The sequence below is a fragment of the Dreissena polymorpha genome, chromosome 1 (assembly GCF_020536995.1).
Source record: "Dreissena polymorpha isolate Duluth1 chromosome 1, UMN_Dpol_1.0, whole genome shotgun sequence".
NCBI classification, from domain to species: domain Eukaryota; kingdom Metazoa; phylum Mollusca; class Bivalvia; order Myida; family Dreissenidae; genus Dreissena; species Dreissena polymorpha.
In genome coordinates, this window is record NC_068355.1 from 135,251,251 (window position 1) to 135,273,077 (window position 21,827).

The 21,827-nt window shown below is 37.2% G+C and overlaps 1 protein-coding gene across 1 annotated transcript in view; it reads left to right on the forward strand.

Moving 5' to 3' along the window:
- Positions 1–803: 803 nt before the first annotated feature.
- Positions 804–21,827, forward strand: part of LOC127853541 (tetratricopeptide repeat protein 17-like) — a 78,710-nt gene continuing 57,686 nt past the window's right edge. The window contains exons 1-10 of the mRNA XM_052388152.1: positions 804–974; positions 1,627–1,635; positions 2,465–2,601; positions 5,842–6,037; positions 6,255–6,332; positions 8,305–8,465; positions 8,911–8,974; positions 10,127–10,309; positions 13,032–13,083; positions 17,521–17,574. Of these exons, the coding sequence (XP_052244112.1) occupies positions 804–974; positions 1,627–1,635; positions 2,465–2,601; positions 5,842–6,037; positions 6,255–6,332; positions 8,305–8,465; positions 8,911–8,974; positions 10,127–10,309; positions 13,032–13,083; positions 17,521–17,574 (1,105 nt within the window). The remainder of the gene's footprint in view (positions 975–1,626; positions 1,636–2,464; positions 2,602–5,841; positions 6,038–6,254; positions 6,333–8,304; positions 8,466–8,910; positions 8,975–10,126; positions 10,310–13,031; positions 13,084–17,520; positions 17,575–21,827) is intronic.

The following is a 21,827-nucleotide window of genomic DNA, read 5'->3' on the forward strand; positions in this document are numbered from 1 at the left end:
TTAATTATTTTCATTATTTTAAAACACACTTCTGTTGGAATCTTTAGTATCAATGCTTAACATTCTGACATAAACATGGTTTAAAAATCGTATAACTGGTCAGCAATTAATTTATTTTTAGGGAAATTTCGATTATGAGTGACAGACCACACATCCAAAATGACATGTTTGGATTTGTTGGATGCCTAATAAAATATTTTACTGTAAAATAAACCACCATGTCCGAAATTTCTGTCACTAAAATCCAGAGAGTCTAGCTTAAACTGGCGTGTTTTGTCTGAGAGATTACGTCTCTCGTGAATTAAAAAGGTGATATGTAATATAAACGATAACATGACAAGCCTGGGGGGATGTCTGTAACATAGCAGCAGGCCATTATATCGACACCTGGCTGAGTAAAGACGTCCAGTTGGGAATGTCCGTGGGTTATTGTCTAAGAAGAAAATACAATAGAAGAATCTCTTAAATGGCAAGGCCCATCGTTTTGAATGTTCTCTACCAAACTTGCTCAAATCATGACCCTGACATGTAATACATAAAAATATGCACATAACAGACTCTTTTTTTCTTATTTGTCATAGGTGAGCGCCCAACGGGGTTTGTGAGGATATTTGAACAGTGTTCTGGGAAAACTGGGCTTAATTCATGTGCATTTAGTGTGTCAAATTAGCATGTGATCTGCACAGCTTATCAGTGACAACACTTTTTGCCTAAACTCTTTAAAACAAAAAATACCATAAAAGTTGAAAGTGGCATCCCTTGCAGCTGCATAGGCTAATCAGGATGAGACGTTAAGCACATCCATGTCAGATAAGGCTAATACCTCATGCTTGTATTTTCCAGGAGAGTACTGCAGGATGGGTGACCGCGATGGCAAGCAGGTGCTCATGTGTTCCTGGGGCAAAAAGAACGAGCCTGCAGTGAAGATGGACCTGGCAACCGCCACCCTGCCTAGCAACACTGAGAATTCCAAGGTCAGTTGTGGACTTTAAATGGTCATACAATCAGTGCTCTATGTAAATATCCCAATCAAATTTTATGAATATTTTAATATTTTAATGGCAAGTTTATGTGAAACTAAATTTCGACAGTAATTTTGAGTATGGGCCTGAGTTACAAAACATAAGTGCACGACCCATATGATTTATGTGACCTATAAATAAAGACAATGTTGAGGAAGTGGTCTGCATCTGTGTCAAGATTTCTTTCTACTAGTGAACATCAGAGCATAGTCAATTATTGTATATATTTTGCTGAAGCTATATCTAAATAATAGTTACTTGGTATTGGAATATTCTGATTGAGTGTAAAATATATGGAGAGGTATGTTTTGTGATATTTTCTCAGTTGCTCTTTGCAAGTAAACGAGCCTTGCTCTTGGAAAACAAGGCTTCAAATGCATGTGCGTAAAGTGTTGTCTGAGATAAGCCTGTGCAAACTGCGCAGGCTAATCTGGGACAAAACATATTGCTGATGAATTAAGTCAGTTTTCCAGAGCGAGTCTCGCGTAAATTGAGATTATTTCAATGTTGAAGATCGAGAAATCCAGCCTTGAGGTCAATGACTCCGGTGCCAAGGACTATACGAGACCGTACGTGCACGAAAATACACGTTTGAGACTGTAAGGCCCCCAGGGTAGGACCATTATTTTTTCATATACCTTAGCATGATTTGGCTGTATCAATCAATAAAAAACTATCAAAACAAGCAAAATTCAGTGTTATGTTACTAAAATTTTTCTCCGGTTACTTTGTTTTTTCTACCTACTGTTTTTTTAGCTCACCTGAGCACAAAGGGTAAAGTGTGTGTCATCAACAATTTACTTCAAACTAAATCTCCTAACGTTTTTGTGTTTTTTATCGAAATTTAATGGGCATGATTTTATGGTGACCCTATTTCAATGTTTTTCAAATATTGCCAGTCCGCTGCAAATGTAGATCTCTGTTGCTAAAATGGATTTTAAAAGTGGAAAATATCCTCTGAAACTTCAAGGCATATTGATTAAATATTTGGTGTGTAACATTGTATAGTGGTCTTCTACAGCGATTGTTCAATCATGCCCCTGGGCTCAAAACTGGCCACTATCAGGGGTCACATGATTAAAATAGACGTATATAGTAATAATAAAAATCCTCTGCTCTGAAACTGCATGTTTGAAGTTTGTGGAGCTTATTTTTTCAACATTACCCAATCATCAGTGTAGGTTTTTTGCAAGACATTTCATGATATGATCCACACATTCCGAAGTTGTATGCCCTTGAACGTAGCTGACAAAACATTGGGTGGCTAGTGACATTTGAGATTAAACTCCAGTTTGTATAACTGGTGCCAGTTTCACGGTGTGACCCCTATGCAAATCAAGAAGGGTGTAAAGTGTTAACCCTGATAAGCCTGTGCATACTGCACAGGCTAATCTAGGATGACACTTGACACACATGCATTAATCCCAGTTTTATTGTGCCAGTTTCAGGGAGTGACCCCTACACACCTGCAGAAGAGCTGGCCCTCCAAGCAGGAGTGTGACCTCCATGTGCACAACAGCCCGCCTGACCCTCGCAACCTCACGTCCACCTTCCTGTGTCCCACAAACAAGGGATACGAGTAGTCGTGCTGAGTTCCACAAACAAGGGCTATGAGTAAGTCATGCTGTGTCCCACAAACAAGGGATATGAGTAAGTCATGTTGTTTCCCACAAACAAGGGATACAAGTAAGTCATGCTGAGTCCCACTAACAAGGGATATGAGTAAGTCATGCTGTGTCGCACAAACAAGGCATACGAGTAAGTCATGCTGTTTCCCACAAACAAGGGATATGAGTAAGTCATGCTGTGTCCCACAAACAAGGGATATGAGTAAGTCATGCTGTTTCCCACAAACAAGGGGATACAAGTAAGTCATGCTGTGTCCCTTAAAAAGGGTTTGAGTAAGCCATGCTGTGTCCCAAACAAGGGATATGAGTAAGTCATGCTGTGTCCTTACAAAACAAGGGATAAGGTATGAGTACTCAGGCTGTGTCCACAAACAAGGGCTATGGTAAATCACGGATGTAAAACAGGGCTGTGAGTAAGTATGCTTGTAAACAGAAATATTAGTATATCTTGGATGTTAACAAATGTTACGATATGAGTAAGAATTGCTTGTAAAAAGGGATATAAGTTAATCTTGGATGTAAACAAGGGCTGTGAGTGAGTAAGTCAGCTTTAAACAGGGCTATGAGTAAGTCGTGCTTGTAAACTAGGGATATTGTTAATCTTGTAAAAAAGGGCCGTGAGTAAGTCATGCTGTAAACAAGGGATATGAGTAAGTCATTTGTAAACAAGAGATATGAGTAAGTCATGCTTGTAAACAATAGATGTGAGTACGTCATGCTTGGAAGCAAGAGATATGAGTACATCATGCTTGTAAATGTGAGATATGAGTATGTCATGCTTGCAAACAAGGGATATGAGTAAGTCATGCATGTAAACAAGGGATATTAGTAAGTCATGCTTGTTAACAAGAGATATGAGTAAGTTATGCTTGTAAACAATGGATATGAGTAAGTCATGCTTGTAAACAATGGATATGAGTATGTCATGCTTGTAAACAATGGATATGAGTACGTCATGCTTGTAAACATTGGATTGAGTATGTCATGCTTGCAAACAAGGGATATGAGGTAAGTCATGCATGTAAACAAGGGATATAAGTAAGTCATGCTTGTTAAAACAAGAGATATGAGTAAGTTATGCTTGTAAACAATGGATATGAGTAAGTCATGCTTGTAAACAAGGGATATGAGTATGTCATGCTTGTAAACAATGGATATGAGTAAGTGGTGCTTGTTAACAGGGATATGAGTAAGTATTGCTTGTAAACTAGAGATATGTGTAAGTCATGCTTGTAAAAGAGGGATATGAGTAAGTGGTGCTTGTAAATGAGGGATATGAGTAAGTGGTGCTTGTAAACGAGGGATATGAGTAAGTGGTGCATGTAAACAAGAGATACGAGTAAATCATTCTTGTTTACAAGAATTATGAGTAAGTATTGCTTGTAAACAAAGGATATGAGTAAGTCATGCTTGTAAACAAGGGATATGAGTAAGTGGTGCTTGTAAACAAGGGATATGAGTAAGTAATACTTGTAAACAAGAGATATGAGTAAATCATACTTGTAAGTAAGGCATGAGTATGTCATGCTTTTAAACAATGGATATGAATAAGTCATGCTGTGTCCACAATCAAGGGGATATAGTAAGTCATGCTTGTACAGGGATATAAGTATGTCATGCTTGTGAACAAAGGATATGAGTTACACGTCAACATTGTTATTTCGAACACCGATAATCTGAGTCACCATTATTTCGAAGTATTGTTTCCGGTCCCGATTTTGGTTCTTCTTTGTTTAATGTAAAATATTATTGTTAATCCGAACTTCATTAAACAGTAAAAATTGTTAATTTCGAAGTGATTCTGTCGGTCCAAAGACTATAATTCGCACCTAATCATCAATCTTTAATGCCGAAGTCAAAGCTGCAAAAGCTGAGCATAATTTCACACCTTTGTCACCTGGGCGTGGCGCGTCAAAATCTGATAATTACACCTTTTTTCGACTGCGCGGAGCCTGTAATTGTATAATGTCGTCAAAAGCCGATAATTACTATTTATGTTGTTTGAATTCGTTAGTAACCAAATAAACGTGTCACGTAGGGTCTGAGGAAATGTGGTCCAATGAAATTCATCTTATATAAACTCTACCTTCAGCGAGAAAAAACACGGGTGGAAGTGAGTTCTTCAATGTTCTTGACAAATTGGAGAATGTGTTACACGCACCCAGTTTACTGCTGCTAAGGCCAGTGGTTTAGAGAGACATCGCGTCTTATTTACAAAAAATGTTAATTCATTTCCGATAATGTATTCGTCTGTATTTACATGTATGATCATTTTTGCTATTCGTTATATTTTATATGGTCTGATAATTTGTGCTATTCGTTATATTTTATATGTTCGGATAATAAGTGCATATTCATGATATTTAATATGTTCTGTACTTAGAGAAAAACATAAAAAGAAGAACAAGAATCGTTTTATTCCTTCGTTTGTTACAAGTAGAAATCTATTGCAATCTGACTTGTTTACGTTTTTAAGTAAAACAATTATTAATAGTAGCGTGTAACCGAACCATGCGAATTCCACAATGTTTTATTATTACAGAATCAAAGAAGTCGTCTGTCAGATGTTTATTTCGGATTATCGTTAATCCGAAGTTTTTTAACGGTCCCGACGACTTCGAAATAACGGTGTTGAAGTGTACATCATACTTGTCAACAATAGATATGAGTATGTCATGCTTGTAAGCAATATATATGAGTACATCAAGCTTGCTAACATTAGTCAAAGAAAAATCATTGAATATGGATATTTTAAATTGTATTAGAATTAATGGATTAAAAAATGGTATGGAAAATTGAACATTGTCATGGAGATATGTGGAATGTTTGTTTTTTGTAGGTTGAATACACCCTTTACTTTTTCCTTTCTGAGAGTCAAAGGAATTCTGTGTAAAGATCCTTGTTCTGAGAACACTGGGCTTTATGCATATGTGTAAAGTGTCGTAACAGATTAGCCTGTTCAATCTGCACATGCTAATCAGGAACAATACTTTCAGCTAAAACGGGATTTTTGTTAAGAATGACTTCATATATACAAACATTCCATTAAGGAGGAAATTGTCTTCCCTGATTAGCCTGTGCAGACTGCACAATCTAATCTGTGATGACACTCAATTCAAAAGCATTAAGCCCCATTATCCCAGAGTGAGGCCCATATAGATCACTGGTATAGATGTTAATTGTTTATTTAGGGTGAAGCCCCTCCTCACAGAGGCACTGGGGCTCAAGGTGGGGGAGGAGCACCCATTACCATGGTACCCACCGGTCTGCAACAACCTGCTCGACATCCCAGAGGGCAACTCCAAGTCCTACGACCACGTGCCCTCCATGCATCTCGACCAGAGAAAAAACATTCCTCAGAAGCTGGTGGATAATACACACACTGATGTGAGTTGTTGGAATACTTCCAACATATTTGTTGTTTGATGAAAGGATTCGCATTCACATACCTTGCAAAAATAAAGAGTACAACTTTGCATGTTCATAATATGTCGTCCCCGATAAGCCTGTGCAGTATTGGTATTTTTCGTTAAAGGAATTCTCTTATTTGCAAAAACTCATGCAGGCGAAAAGTATTGGTTCATTTGTAAAGTGTATCTTTCAGTACCTGCTTGAACACGTCAACAATGGGAAGGTGACAATTGAGGAGCTGGGTCAAAGGATCTTGTCAGGACTTAAACAGGTGAACCGTTTAAACATATGTTTTTATCCACCATTTTAGGAATGGTGCTTGGGACCTTTCTATTGGGAAAAATATAGTTGTTTTGACTAAAATTGGGAAATGAGTAATTTAGTTTGTTAGCTAACAAAAGCTTTAAAATTGAGAATACAAGTGTTGTCAATATTATATTTGCTAAGGTTTAACTTAACAATCAGGATAGGGTAATAAACTAAATGTTTTAATTTATTTGAACTTTTTTTTTTCAATTTTTTTGTTAAACCTTTAAGATGGAATTTTAGGAATTCATTTGGGAAAAAAAACTCCTTGAATTTCGTCTCCTAATTTGAACAAAAAAATCACTGTGAACATAATGTTAGGCATGAGTGTGATCTTTGATTTAGATCATATTTTATCTTTTGGAAATAGATGACAAATAAGGAGAAAGCAAGCTGTGTATGATTTTCAGTTGCTTGAGAGGCAGTAGTAATAGTGACATGAATTGATTTGAAATGATTGAAAACAATAATGTAGCTAACCAACAGTAGCCTGACATTGACATGTATGCAAGAATATACTTTATGCACAATATTTATGCCCCCCTTCAAAAAAGAGGGGGTATATTGTTTTGCTGGATGTTGGTCGGTCTGTCAGTCGGTCGGTCTGTCTGTCTGTCTGTCGGTAGACCAATTCGTTTCCGATCATTAACTCATCAACGAATTTACTGATTGGCTTGATACTTAACATGTGCACTGGCCTTGGACAGTAGATGACCCCTATTGAAATTGGGGTCACTAGGTCAAAAGTCAATGTCACTGTCACAAAAACGTTTGAAAATCGTTTTCGATCAATAACTCATCAAAGAATAGACCGATTGGCTTGATACTTCACATGTGCATTGGCCTTGGACATTAGATGACCCTTAATGAAATTGGGGTCACTTGGTCAAAGGTCAAGGTCACTGTCACAATAAGTGTGAAAATTGTTTTGGATCAATAACTCATCAACAAATTTAAAGATTGGCTTGATACTTCCCATGTGCATCGGACTTGGACAGTAGATAACCCCTATTGAAATTGGGGTCACTCGGTCAAAGGTCATGGTCACTGTCACAATAAGCGGGATAATCGTTTCTGACCAATAACTGGTGAACGAATGGACTGATTAGCTTTATTCTTCCCATGTGCATTGGCCTTGTACAGTAGATGACCCCTATTGAAATTTGGGTCACTAGGTCAAAGGTCAAGGTCACTGACAAAATAAGTGTGAAAATTTTTTCCGATCAATAACTCGTCAAGGAATTGACTGATTGGTTTGATACTTTAGATGTGCATTGGCCTTGGACAGTAGATGACCCCATAGAAAGGCCTGTTTTGCCAGAAAGAGGCTGAAAAAATATCCAACTGGCTGTCTGTGCTGTTGTCATTTTTGTGTAAAAAGGGGGTTTAATGCATGTGCGTAAAGTGTCTTCCTTGAGTAGCCTATGCAGTCCGCACAAGCAAATCAGGGACAATACTTTCCCCCTTAACTGCACAGACTAATCTGGGACCATACTATACGCACATGCATTTAACCCCCTTTTCACAGAGCACGGCTCCTATATTGATTTTAACTTGCTGACTGGCATATATGAGTTTATAGACAGACAGACATTTTATTCAGACTTATACAACATTACGTTATCTTCATACTTAAAAAAAAAACACATTTTTTAATTTTCTTTTACATAAAAACAATTGTCATTTAGAATATAAATACAAATATACACAATCAATTGCCAGAACACAAGAGTTCTATTGAGGCGGTAATTCAATTTATTAAACAGTATTATTAAAGATCATATTTCTTGTAGCAAAAGCTTGTTTGACATATTAACATACCTTAGAAACTACTGATTTGTCGCATGAAACTAATAATTTGTGGAATTTATGTATAAAATCATATATATTGTATACAAATGGCCCTTATTGTAAAGACTTTTTCATTTTTCTTACAGAACTCTGGCCCCAAATGGATTCTGTTCAACCTGGCGGGGCTGTACTGGAGAATAATCGGTAACAACTTCCACGCGGTTGAGTGTTTCCGCCGGTCCATCTACACGGCCCCGGAAGATGTGCAAGACGTCCCAGAAATCAACCTCGCCAATGTGCTGTACAGGTGGGGACGCTATGAAGATTTAGGCACTTGAATAATGTGCTGTACAGGTGGGGAAGCTATGAAGATTTAGGGCCCTTGAATAATCAATGTGCTGTACAGGTGGGGGCGCTATGAAGATTTAGGGCCCTTGAATAATCTGAAATGTGCTGTACAGGTGGGGACGCTATGAAGATTTAGGGCCTTGAATCATCTTAAATGTACCAAAGTAATGTTTTGCAGTCACTACATCAAATAGTTAAATTCTTCTGATCATTAAAATTGATCAATTAAATCCAGACCAGAAAAGGGGCAAATTTTGTGACAAGTTTGCGCCCATGTTGTTGTTCATGACATATTGAGTGCTATGCTGGTAGAATATTCTGCCATAAGTAAATGTTTACATGCTGTACACTGAGCAATCAATTTGTTTTAGATGTAATTGTGGTAAATTATTTGTGCTCTACAGGTGGGGTCGCTACGAGGACGCGAGAGCCATTGTCCGGGAATCTATGAAACTGAGCGTATATGAGGTATGTTTATGTCATTTAATAATGATTTTTTTGTCGTGAATTCTAAAACTGAGCGTATATGTTCATGTCATTCAGTTATGGTGTTTTTATGTCCCCCACCACTATAGTGGGGGACATATTGTTTTTGCCATGTCTGTTGGTTTGTTGCTTTGTTTGTTTGTGTGTTTGCGTCAAACTTGCACATTTGCCATAACTTTTGCAATATTGAAGATAGCAACTTGATATTAAGCATGGATGTGTATCTCATGCAGCAGCACATTTGAGTGGTGAAAGGTCAAGGTCATTCTTCAAGGTCAAAGGTCAAATATATAACTTTAAAGCGGCGCAGAATGGGACATAGTGTTTCTGACAAACACATATCTTGTTTTATGCATGTTTTTAATGTTTGGCTCTTTCAGCTATGTAAATGGAATGGAAGTGTAATTATTATTAGCTCTTTACAGTGCATATTTCTTGTCAGTTGCATCAATATTAGTTGAACGTTTGTTATGCCCCCGGATCGAAAGATCGGGGGTATATTGTTTTTGGCCTGTCTGTCATTGTATGTGTGTGTCCCAAACTTTAACTTAAACTTTAACCTTGGTCATAACTTTTGCAATATTCAAGATAGCAACTTTGGCATGCATGTGTATCTCATGGAGCTGCACATTTTGAGTGGTGAAAGGTCAAGGTCATCCTTCAAGGTCAAAGGTCAAAAAAACAAATTCAAAAACTTTAACCAAAACTTTAACCTTCTTCATAACTTTTGCAATATTGAAGATAGCAACTTGATATTTGGCATGCATGTATATCACATGGAGCTGCAAATTTTGAGTGGTGAAAGGTCAAGGTCAAGGTCATCCTTCAAGGTCAAATGTCAAATTTATGGCTTCAAAGCGGCGCAATAGGGGGCAGTGTGTTTCAGACAAACACATCTCTCGTTTATTTCTATATTTATCAGTATACTATAGTAAACATGTCAAAGGTTACTTAACTTTGTTTGATAATAAAGTATATAAATAGTGCCCGATTTTTTTTTAGCATGGCCAGATGTCATAATCATCTAAAAAATAACAATGTTTTTTTTAGGGCCTAAACTTGTGTTCCTTTTGTTACCGTAATATCTTTTACAACTGTTTTATCTTTTACTCCAGTTATATCTCTTACTTACAGCCAGCCACAAACTTCCTCATGGGAAACCTAGAATGGGCCCTGAAGAACTACTCGGGCGCCATATACCGATACGAGCAAGCACTAGAGGCAGACGAGAGCTACCCAGAACTGCTCAACACCCTACGGGCTCTCAAGTGCTACCTGAAATACCTGCAGCCCCAACAATCTGCTGCTCCAATCGAGGTACAGTCTATCACCAGCCCTTGCCCGGCAAGTGGTTCTGGTATGGACCAGTCAAACATCGGCCCTTCAAGTTGTTCTTGTGGGAGCCAGGGTGGTGCAAGCGAGGTAGTGGCTAAATGTATGGGTAGAAAGGGCTCAAAACAGGATATTACTGGCAGCTTTCAGATTCCCAATAGCTGCCTGTCTGCCAGAAATGGGATGAAGGATTCAGAGTCAGAAATACGTTTGGTTTGCTATACTGTGAGTATAACGTGTCTGGCTGAATGGTTGCCTGTTGGAATGCCGTCCCTTCTATTGGATGTATCATAGCAATGTATCATGGCCAGGTTAGATACAGTCTCTTCTATTGGATGTATCATAGCCAGGTTAGATACAGTCTCTTCTATTGGATGTATTGTGGTCAGGTTGAATGCGGTCGTTCTATTGGATATATCATAGCCTGGTTGTAGGCTGTTTCTTCTCTTGGATGTATCATAGCATTGTTGAACGCAGTTTCTTTTATTGGATGTATCATAGCCTGGTTGAGCACAGTTTCTTCTATTGGATGTATCATAGCCAGGTTAGATACAGTCTCTTCTATTGGATGTATTGTGGTCAGGTTGAATGCGGTCGTTCTATTGGATATATCATAGCCTGGTTGTACGCTGTTTCTTCTCTTGGATGTATCATAGCATTGTTGAACGCAGTTTCTTTTATTGGATGTATCATAGCCTGGTTGAGCACAGTTTCTTCTATTGGATGTATCATTGCCTGGTTGAACCCAGTTTCTTCTATTGGATGTATTGTAGTCAGGTAGGATACAGTCTCTTTTATTGGATGTATTGTAGTCAGGTTGAATGCAGTCCCTTCTGTTGGATGTATCATAGCCTGGTTGTAGGCTGTTTCTTCTATTGGATGTATCATAGCCTGGTTGAACCCAGTTTCTTCTATTGGATGTATCATAGCCTGGTTGAACCCAGTTTCTTCTATTGGATGTATCATAGCCTGGTTGAACGCAGTTTCTTCTATTGGATGTATCATAGCCTGGTTGAGCACAGTTTCTTCTATTGGATGTATCATAGCCTGGTTGAGCCCAGTTTCTTCAATCCGATTATTCCTTACACAGCTTCTTACAAAGCGTGTACAGTTTAATATGGAGGTTAAGTTAAAATGTGAATTGTTTCACTTAACTTGTTTACTCTCACTTTAGCATATAACAGTTCACTTAAATTTATAATTTGATCAAGCATTGAAATCATTAGAATAAATATGTTTAGTTTTAAAATCAACCACATGCATTTAGGTGACCATATCCATTATCAAAATTACTACTCAAGCTCAAAAATATTAATGAAATATATGTTGAAATGAGCATATTCAATACATTTGAATTATATCGGCATTTTAATAGAAAACTAAACTTTAACCTCATGTCTCTAATGTTGCATGTACTACATTTGCTTTCTCTTACCATATTCTATGGTCTTGCTTTCTCTAAATATTTTGTGAGAGGACAAACATAATTAAAGGAGAATATTTCTGAGCACAAAATGCTCATGTTGAGCTTATGTCAACCTTTTTCCGGTGTATGTAGTCAAGCAGATTGTATCGTCAACTTTAATCTTGTTATAGCACAAGAGGCAACATTTTTCATCCGATCTTGATTAAAAATGCTAAGAATGTCAATTTTAAAATTATCAAGGATTAGTTGGAGTCTGTCTCTTAGGCATCCAAAAACTAGTTCACCATTCAATTCTTAGAAAACTTTTTATTATCTTGGAGGCGGTAAGAATTACTCAATTTTTAATGAAACTTGGTAAGAATGATTATCTTGAGAATATATTGGCCAAGTTTTAATTTGGGTCACATGCATCCCAAAACTAGGTCACTCATGCATATCTTAGAAAAACCTTTTCTCTTGGAGGCCACGTTAATTATTAAAGCTTGATAATAATGTATATTTTGACAATATCCAGGCCAAGCTTGATTCTTTGTCATGTTTGTCCAAAAACTAGGTGACCAGGTCAAATCTTACAAAAACCATGTTATCACTATGAAGGCCGCATTTGAGACTCAATCATCATGAATCTTAATAAGAAGGTTTATCTTGACAACATCTATGTAGAGTTTGATTTGAGACTCAATCATCATGAATCTTGGTAAGAAGGTAAATCTTGACAACATCTATGTAGAGTTTGAATTGAGACTCAATCATCATGAATCTTGGTAAGAAGGTTCATCTTGACAACATCTATGCAAATTCAAAGGTTTCTGATTATTATTTTTGCATAACATTTAATCTTTGTGTATAATTCTTACATATTTTTCTCATTTAATTATTTACACTAAATCAGAAATGAACATGTTATATACTATGTATAATATATACTATTATATACATTACACATCACTTAAAATAAATGTGTCTTGTTCTGTGAAAGCTGGTCATAATGCATGTGCGTAAAGTGTCGTCCCAGATTAGCCTGTGCAGTCCGCATAGGCTAATCAGGGACGACACTTTCCGCCTAAACTTGATTTTCGGTATGGAGGGACTTCCTTGAAACTAAAAATACCATTAAAGCGGAAAGTGTTGTCCCTGATTAGCCTGTGCGGACTGCACAGGCTAATCTGGGACGACACTTTACGCACATGAATTAAGCCCAGTTTTCTCAGAACAAGACACAAATATTTTACTCATTCCAAGTGCATTATCTACATAATCTAGAACCTCATCTTATTTTAGGAAAATGGTGAGGAGAAATGCGTAATGGAGACACGAAATCGTAACAAACAAGGTAAGCATGTAAATTTAATTAATGACATACATGAAAGGCAAGGGGGCAATCTCTTGTTCTGTGTGTGTATATGCATGACAAGGCTGAGGCAGTGATTGAAATAAGCAAAGCCGTAGAGCCCTTCATTGGTGAATTTCAAACCGGACCTGTTTCGAGGCTCATGTTCATATCTGCTGGCTTGTAACACTTTCTTGATTTTGAGTAATTGTTCTGTGAAAAAACTGGGCTTAATGCATGTGCGTTAAGTTCCTTTGCAGATTATCCTTTTCTGTCCTCTAAAATAAAGTTTAAGTGGAAAATGTCATCCCAGATTAGCCTGTACAGAATGCACTGGGTAATCTTGGACTACACTTGACCTACATGCAATAAGCCCAGTTTTCATAGAACAAGTCTCAACAAACACTTCAGTACGCTTTGTGAAATTGCTGATTTCAATGATTGCCAACACATTATTGTCTGTGTGTGTTTTGTTATGGCGTGATACAGCCACAAGCATCACAAATGCTTTGTGTGTATTCACAATTTGCCAGCATACTTGCATAGGTGATGTCCCATGTATAGGTTCCTTCTTTTGTTTCTAAATGTTATCAAATGTTGAGTAAATGGCTGTATTATTTACTTTTCCACTGACAATGTTTTGTTTATAAGCTAAAAGATAAAGTTGTTCACTAGCAAAAGTCACTTGATTTAATGGAACAATACAGTTGTATGGAGGGCATTAATATCAGAAGTTATTAAATAATTATACCCCCACAAACGAAGTTTAGGGGGGTATATAGGAGTGAGCTTGTCTGTCGGTCTGTCTGTCTGTCTGTCTGTCGGTCCGTATTAAGTGTTCGCTCTCTAATTCAAGTTGTTTTCATCCGATCTTCACCAAACTTTGTCAGATATTGTATCTAGATGATGTCTAGGTCAACTTCAAATATGGGTCATGCCGGGTCAAGAACTAGGTCACGGGGTCACTTAGTGCGTTTTTTAACATTCAGCATGGTGTCCGCTCTCTTATTCAAGTAGTTTTCATCCGATCTTCACCAAACCTGGTCAGAAGTTTTATCTAGATGATCTTAAGGCCAAGATCGAACATGGGCCATGCCAGATCAAAAACTAGGTCACTGGGTCACTTAGTACGTTTTACACATTCAGCATGGTGTCCGCTATCTAATTCAAGTTGTTGGTGTACGCTCTCTAATTCAAGTTGTTTTCATCTGATCTTCACCAAACTTGGTCAGATGTTGAATCTAGATGATGTCTAGGTCAAGTTTCGAATATGGGTCATGCCGGGTCAAAAACTAGGTCACGGGGTCAATTAGTGCGTTTTTTAACATTCAGCATGGTGTCCTCTCTCTAATTCAAGTAGTTTTTATCCGATCTTCACCAAACTTGGTTTGAAGTTTTATCTACATGATCTTAAAGGCCAGGTTTTAACATGGGCCATGCCAGATCAAAATCTAGGTCACATGGTCACTTAGTACGTTTTAAACATTCAGCATGGCGTTCGGTCTCTAATTCAAGTAGTTTACATCCGATCTTCACCACACTTGGTCAGAAGTTGTATCTAGATGATGTGTAGGTCATGTTCGAACATGGGCCATGCCGGGTCAAAAACTAGGTCACTGGGTCACTTAGTGCGTTTTAAACATTGAGCATGGTGTCTGGTGTTTTTTGCGAAGACAACATTCAAAATATTCTGTGTCAATGCGGCATGTAGGGGTATTTGTCACGTCTGTGACAAAGCTCTAGTTTTGCTTGAACATGCAGGTTATATGAACGTTTTTTCCAATGTATTTTCTATAATTATTTATATTGATTTTAGTTAAAACTTTCTATGATGACATCTATTGCTTAATCGCATTTAGATATGACTTGAATCTAAGTTAAAAATATTGTATGAAAGTAATAAAATATGTTGTAATGGAAAAAATGTATTGAAAGAATCCTCGAGAGAGTTATGTACATGTATACATTTGAAAGCAAAGCCATTGCATGTTGCTCAATTCAGATATTTTAAAGGACACACTTTTATTATTGCATTAGAACCCAGAACTAGTGGCTGTTCTTTGCTAGAATAGCTCCTTGATACAAGATTGTTATACAAGTGGCATCATGCAAAAATGGGTCCTATACCATATGCAGCCATACTAACTCCAGCCCAGCCTGTGCATCTGCACAGTCAAGTCAGAAGCTACCCTGTCTGTTAATGAGACCATAAGCCTTGGGTGACTTTATAGTGGACAGTGACGATCCAGACCATAATTGTCTGGAGGTAATGCTGGCCTCATATGGCATTAGACCCATTTTCATAGGATCTTAGATTGATATCAACAAATATCCGCTAAACCATAATATCCCATGTATTTAGTTGCTGTTTGTACACAACATGTTACCTAGTATCTGCATGTATATCAGAGTGTTTAACTGCTAGATTGTCCCCATATGTGCAGTGCTGTTGTTGCATGTACATGTAATAGTGAACTCTTAAACGTGTTTGGAAGCCTTGGAGAACAATAATTATAAATGAACCCCACTCTGGCTAAATGGGGCTTAAAGCATGTGACTTAAGTGTCGTCCCATATGTGGCTTAAGTGTCGTCCCATATGTGGCTTAAGTGTCGTCCCTTATGTGGCTTAAGTGTCGTCCCATATTAGCCTGTGCAGTTTGCTGATTAGGGATGACATTTGCCGCTTGGACTGGATTTATGTTTAGAAGAAACTGCCTTTAATGGAAAAATTCTAAAAGGCGGAAAGTTAAATCACTGATAAGCCTGTGCACACAGCACAGGCTAATATGTGACAACACTGTATGCATATTCATTAAGCCCTGTTTTCTCAGAGTGAGGCTCATACCATATATGTCCTTATTGACGATAATGGTGTAATAGACACGCAGGCCGTCTTATCTGGGGTTCATAGGAATTTATCATAAGATAAGATTTATGTAGCCCGTAATCCATTAAAGAGTGGCAAATAACATCTAAAAACATCGTTTTTGCTGCCTTTTTTTTTTAAACACAGTGACACCGTAAAAATGCTACCGTTCGAGTATACTACATAGGTTACAAACCAACAATAATAATAATTATTGTCGTCAGCTGTTTCTGTTAAGCAATTACAATTTACATTGTTCATTGTTGATTATATATTTTGTCAATGCATATTCCTCGAGACCTGTGTGTAACTCGGGTGATAGGGAGCAGTTAAAGGACGTTGTCATGAGTGGCACATGCACTTTATGCCAATGACGCCAACTGTATGGTATTGAGCGTTCAGGTGTATTGTTTGTCACAATATAAATACTTATCAACTAGACGCAGTGAAGGCACAAAATACCGGGTCAAACTGAATTTAATGGTGAGCATCTCTAAATGGGGAAATATGTAAATTGATGAAAAATAAAATGGGATCCACAACCGATTTGCGTTATATTGGACATCAAGATGAAGCGGGTCTGCAGCAGACTATGTCATTGAGTTAAACGATGTTGTGAGCAGCAGGTGATGAAAATGTTGCACAGTTCAAATGTGAGGAATATGTAATAGTGGTTCGAATATAACAAGCAGGGGTCAATAAGGACATTATGTGGTTTGTGACCCAGATACAAAGAATGTGTTAACAGGCCTGGGATAAAAATACACCAAGAAGTCTGTTTACCGTATTCCTCTGTGTCATATATTTCCTGTTAGCCTTTGTTGTTTGCATTCAAATGAAATATTAGCATATATTTAAATAGATTTTATAAGGGCATGTTTCATGGTACAACTTTGTGGTAAAAATGTCCACAAAAACATCAGTCAAAGGTATACATGTGCCATTATTTTGTGTTAAAAGATTTCAGAGAATTTCATTTCAAAGCATGTTAATACAGTTGCTGTACACGATAACAAGATGGAAGCTATATTGAAGATGCATGATGGATGGATGATGTATGTTGCATTATATCTTAGAAACAACAGACTGATTGATAATTATAATCACCAATGGAAGAATGAAGCTCCCCCAGTGCCTGTTTGATTTTGTCACCCATGGAGTGATGTGCATGGTTAACCATTCTCACTCAGAAGCAAAGTTAAAATGGTTCTATTGAACAAGCATAAAACCAGAACAGCCTGCGAGTAAATTGCAGCCTATTCAGGTTTAATGCTGTTTGCCGCTCATCAGTATCTTAAGGGTTAAAAATGAAACCTTTAAAACCTGAATCTAGTAAGAATGGTCGTATATTAAATTTGATTTTCTAAGGTATTGCAAACACGTAAAATTGCAATCTTACTCTGAGCGTGAAATGGTTAATTCGGCTGTGACTAATGCCATGTGTTTGTACAAGCAAGCCATGATTGATTATAATCACCGACCAAAGAATGAAGCTCTCCTACAGTGGCTGTTTTGATTGTCCCCCTTGATGCATGGTTAAACAGGTTATGACTAATGCCATGTGTTTGTACAGGCAAACCCAGCCCTGTCCAGTGCGGCTGCCAGGCTTGCTGCAACAGCTGCTGTGGTATGATTTCTGTCTAGAGATGCAGCTTTTGGTTAACATTTTGTTAACAACTTTTATTTAGCCTTGTTTGCCTTTTAACCATCCACTGTGGGTCATTTAATGAAGGTATTTTCTATTAGTTTCTAATGATAGTATATGGATATTGGGGCTCATCAGGTTTTTATTGGTCCTTTTTACTTGTAATTGCTTAATTTTGGTGTTGTTTTTTATTTGTACATATTTGATTTTGTAGGTACTTTCATTGAAATACCTTTCTCCAGCTGAGTTGTGTAGGGATCATTTGGACTTCATCTATTATCTTGTGTGGTGTTCATAGATATTCACAAACCATCATGTAAAAAAAGCCTTAATAAATAATGTATATGTAGAGGTTTTGTCACGAACCATGCTTTGTTGGGAAATATCAGCTATATATTATACTTACCTGGCTAAATTTGCTTTGGTATTTGATAGGCTACTCCCAAACTGCTTATGGCAAATATATTTGAGTTGTGTTCTGAGAAAACTGGGCATAATGCATGTGCGTAAAGTGTCGTCCCAGATTAGCCTGTGCAGTCCGCACAGGCTAATCCGGGACGACACTTTCCGCTTTTATGGTATTTTCAGTTTCAAGGAAGTCCCTCCTTACCAAAAATCCAGTTTAGGCGGAAATTGTCATCCCAGATTAGCCTGTGCGGACTTAATGCACATGCATAAAGCCAAGTTTTCTCAGAACAAGGCTCATATTATGAGACACATGACCTATAACTTTTGTATCTAATTAATAGTCATGCAAGAATATTTGCTCATCACAAGAAATAATAATAACAATTTTAAACCATACCCATTATGCTGTCTTATATGGAGTTTCAGATAAACTCTTGACTATATGTAATCTTATTGGGTCGTGCTCTGTGAAAAGGGGGTGTAATGCATTTCCGTAAAGTGTCCTCCCAGAATAGCCGGAGGAGATCGCTCAGGCTAATCAGGAACGACACTTTACACTTTTATAGTATTGTTCGTTTAAAGAAAGTCTCTTCTTAGCAAAAATACAGTTTAGTTGGAAAGTGTCATCCCTGATTAGCCTGTGCAGACTGCAAATGCATTAAACCCCCTTTTCCCAGAGCACGGCCCCATTACAATAACTGGCATTTAACTATTTTAATTATTTAAATAATATCATGAATGTTTTCATTAAAATGTGATTTTCTTTTCCTTGTGGATGCAAATTTAATTGGAAGACTTATGGATGCAGGCTAACATGTGAATGTTTTGTCTTCAAAACATTATCCGAGCATATTTTTTACTCTTCTTACTCACGCATTATATAATCAGTTCGGGAATTATGATGGATCCAAGTTTGCTTGATTCTTGTCACATTTTGGAATGTATGCAGCCCACCTCTGTTTGCTCCAGGGATTCTTCAATCATCAACTTTATCAGTCTTCATGTGTTTGCTTACAAATAATTATGCTAAATGACTGAAAGGCCAATGATTTTAGAATCCCTGGTCTCCTTTTTTGCACTTGAAATTGCTTTTCTTTTTATCACCTGCTGTTCCTCTTTTTATCATAATATCTGTATCCTAATTGTGGGTCCTTGACAATTTCCTGGCAGGAAAAAAAAGGTAAAATATTTTTTTTAAATGCAAATTTACCAAAATCAATGTCAACTGATTTATTTGTTCTTTCTGGCATAAGAATGCCTTCTATATGTTGCTACCATCTCACCAATATGCTGCTTAGAAGAAGAAGAACTGTTGTATTAAAATTCTGTAAAACTGGCATTAAGTTTTCATTATACCCCCATTACCAATATAAGAATCACTTTGTCTGTCTGTTGGTCGGTCTGTCGGTTGTTCTGTCCCCAAATTTCATCCGATCTTCACCAAACTTGGTCACAAGTTGTATCTAGATGATGTCTAGGTAAAGTTTGAATATGGGTCATGCCAGGTCAAAAACTAGGTCACGGGGTCACTAAGTGTGTTTTAAACCGAAAGTTTGTGCGGACCATAACAGTCATTTATCGTTAGATTTTAAAATGACTTGGTACATTTGTTCACCATCATGGGACGGTGTGTGGTGTGAAAAAAGTACGTCGATATCTCCAAGGTCAAGGTCACGCTGGGAGTTCAGGAGTTCAAAGGTCAAATGCTTGTCCGGGCCATAACTTTGTCATTAATTGTGAGATTTTAAAAAAATTGGCAAATTTATTCACCATCATTGGATGGTGTGTCGCGTCAAAAGAATTACGTCAATATTTCCAAGGTCAAGGTCACACTTTGAGTTCAAAGATCAAAAATGGCCATAAATGAGCTTGTCCGGGCCATAACTATGCCATTCATTGTGACATTTTAAAATCATTTGGTACATTTGTTCACCATCATTTGACGGTGTGTCACATGCAAGAATTACGTCGATATCTCCAAGGTCAAGGTCAAACTTTAAGTTCAAAGGTCAAAAATGGCCATAAATGAGCTTGTCGGGCCATAACTATGTAGTTCATTGTGAGATTTTAAAATCATTTGGCACATTTGTTCACCATCATTGGATGGTGTGTGGCGTGTAAGAATTACGTCAATATCTCCAGAGGTCAAGGTCACACTTTGAGTTCAAAGGTCAAAAATGGCCATAAATGAGCTTGTCCGGGCCATAACTATGCAGTTCATTGTTAGATTTTAAGATCTTTTGGCACATTTGTTTACCATTATTTGATGGTGTGTCATGCGAAAGAATTACATAGATATCTGCAACGCCAAGGTCACACTGTGAGTTCAATGGTAAAAAATGGCCAAAAATGATCTTAACCATAACTATGTCATTCATTGTGAGATTTTAAAATTACTCTGTATATTTGTTCACAAGCATTGGACGATGTGTCAAGCGAAAGAATTGAGTCGATATCTCCAAGGTCAAGGTCACACTTGGAGTTCAAAAGTCAAAAATGGCCATAAATGAGCTTGTCCGGGCCATAACTATGTCATTCATTGTGAGATTTTAAAATAACTCTGTACATTAATTTTGTTCACAGTCATTTGAGGGCATGTCATGTGAAAGAATTCAAGAGTTCAAATGTCAAATTGGCCATAAATGATAATGGCATAATAATTCTTAAAAATCGCCATAAATTAGATTCTCTTGTTTTGTGAAGACAGCATGCAAAATAGTCTGTGTCAATGCAGCACATGGGGGTATACGTCATGTCTGTGACAAAGCTCTAGTTTATAAGTGTTAAAAGTCTAGTAATACACTTTTTATTTTAGCTTGATTTTATTTAAAAGAAAGGAGCTCATTAAAAAACTTTTTTTTCCTTTACTGGGTGTTACCCACACTTGTTGTCTTTGACAAAATTTCTTAAAGTCTTTCAGAATGTGATTTGTTAAGCAATTTAAAGGATTTGCACATCTGACAATTGAAGTTATAGTACTCAGTGGATGAGTCCCTTACACTAGCAGTATTTCTACAGTTTACCTAGACTGATCTTAAAAGTATTGAATTCTGGCCTATGATTTGTTGAGATTGACCTTGAGCTACTATTGACCTCACATCTACATTTGCATTGATTGACCTTTGATAACTAATAAGCTTTTGCCAATGGTTTGCACTGATGACTTTTGAGCTTAGGTGTAACAGTTGACCTCTTTCATTGTTAGTGCAGATTTAATAAAAGCAACTTTGACCTCTAGCCCATGTTTTGCATATTTTTTCTTAGGTCTACCTTTCACTGCTGACCCATGTTTTGAACAGATTGACTTTTGGAAACCTTTGACCTCTGACAAATTATATGCACATTTTGAATTTTTACAAAATTGGTCCTCGTGCTTTAGTTTTGTACATATGGATCTTCTGCAGTATTTTGCCCCTGGCCAATGTTTTTCATGGAAGACCTTCAACCTTGTCATAATGTTTTGCACAAACTTGCCTTTTGTGACCTAAAGTCTATGCATGTTTTACATAGATTGATTTAGATATTAATGCCCTAGGATTGACACTGATTTACCTTTTCACCATTGTTGTTTTCACTAAGTCTTGAATGAATTTACCTTGGAAAAGTTATGAACTCTGACAAAACCTTTTGACCTTTGACCTACATTTTGCTCACATTTACCTTGAACTACCTTTAAAGGTAAATTTTGCTTAGACGGACATTGCTTGTCATTTTGCAACCAGAGTAATGTTGTGCACACATAGAGTAATGATGACCTTTTGACCTCTCACATTAAAGTTTAGGAGGTAACCTTTCAACCATTTAATTGACATTGATCTTTGATGGCC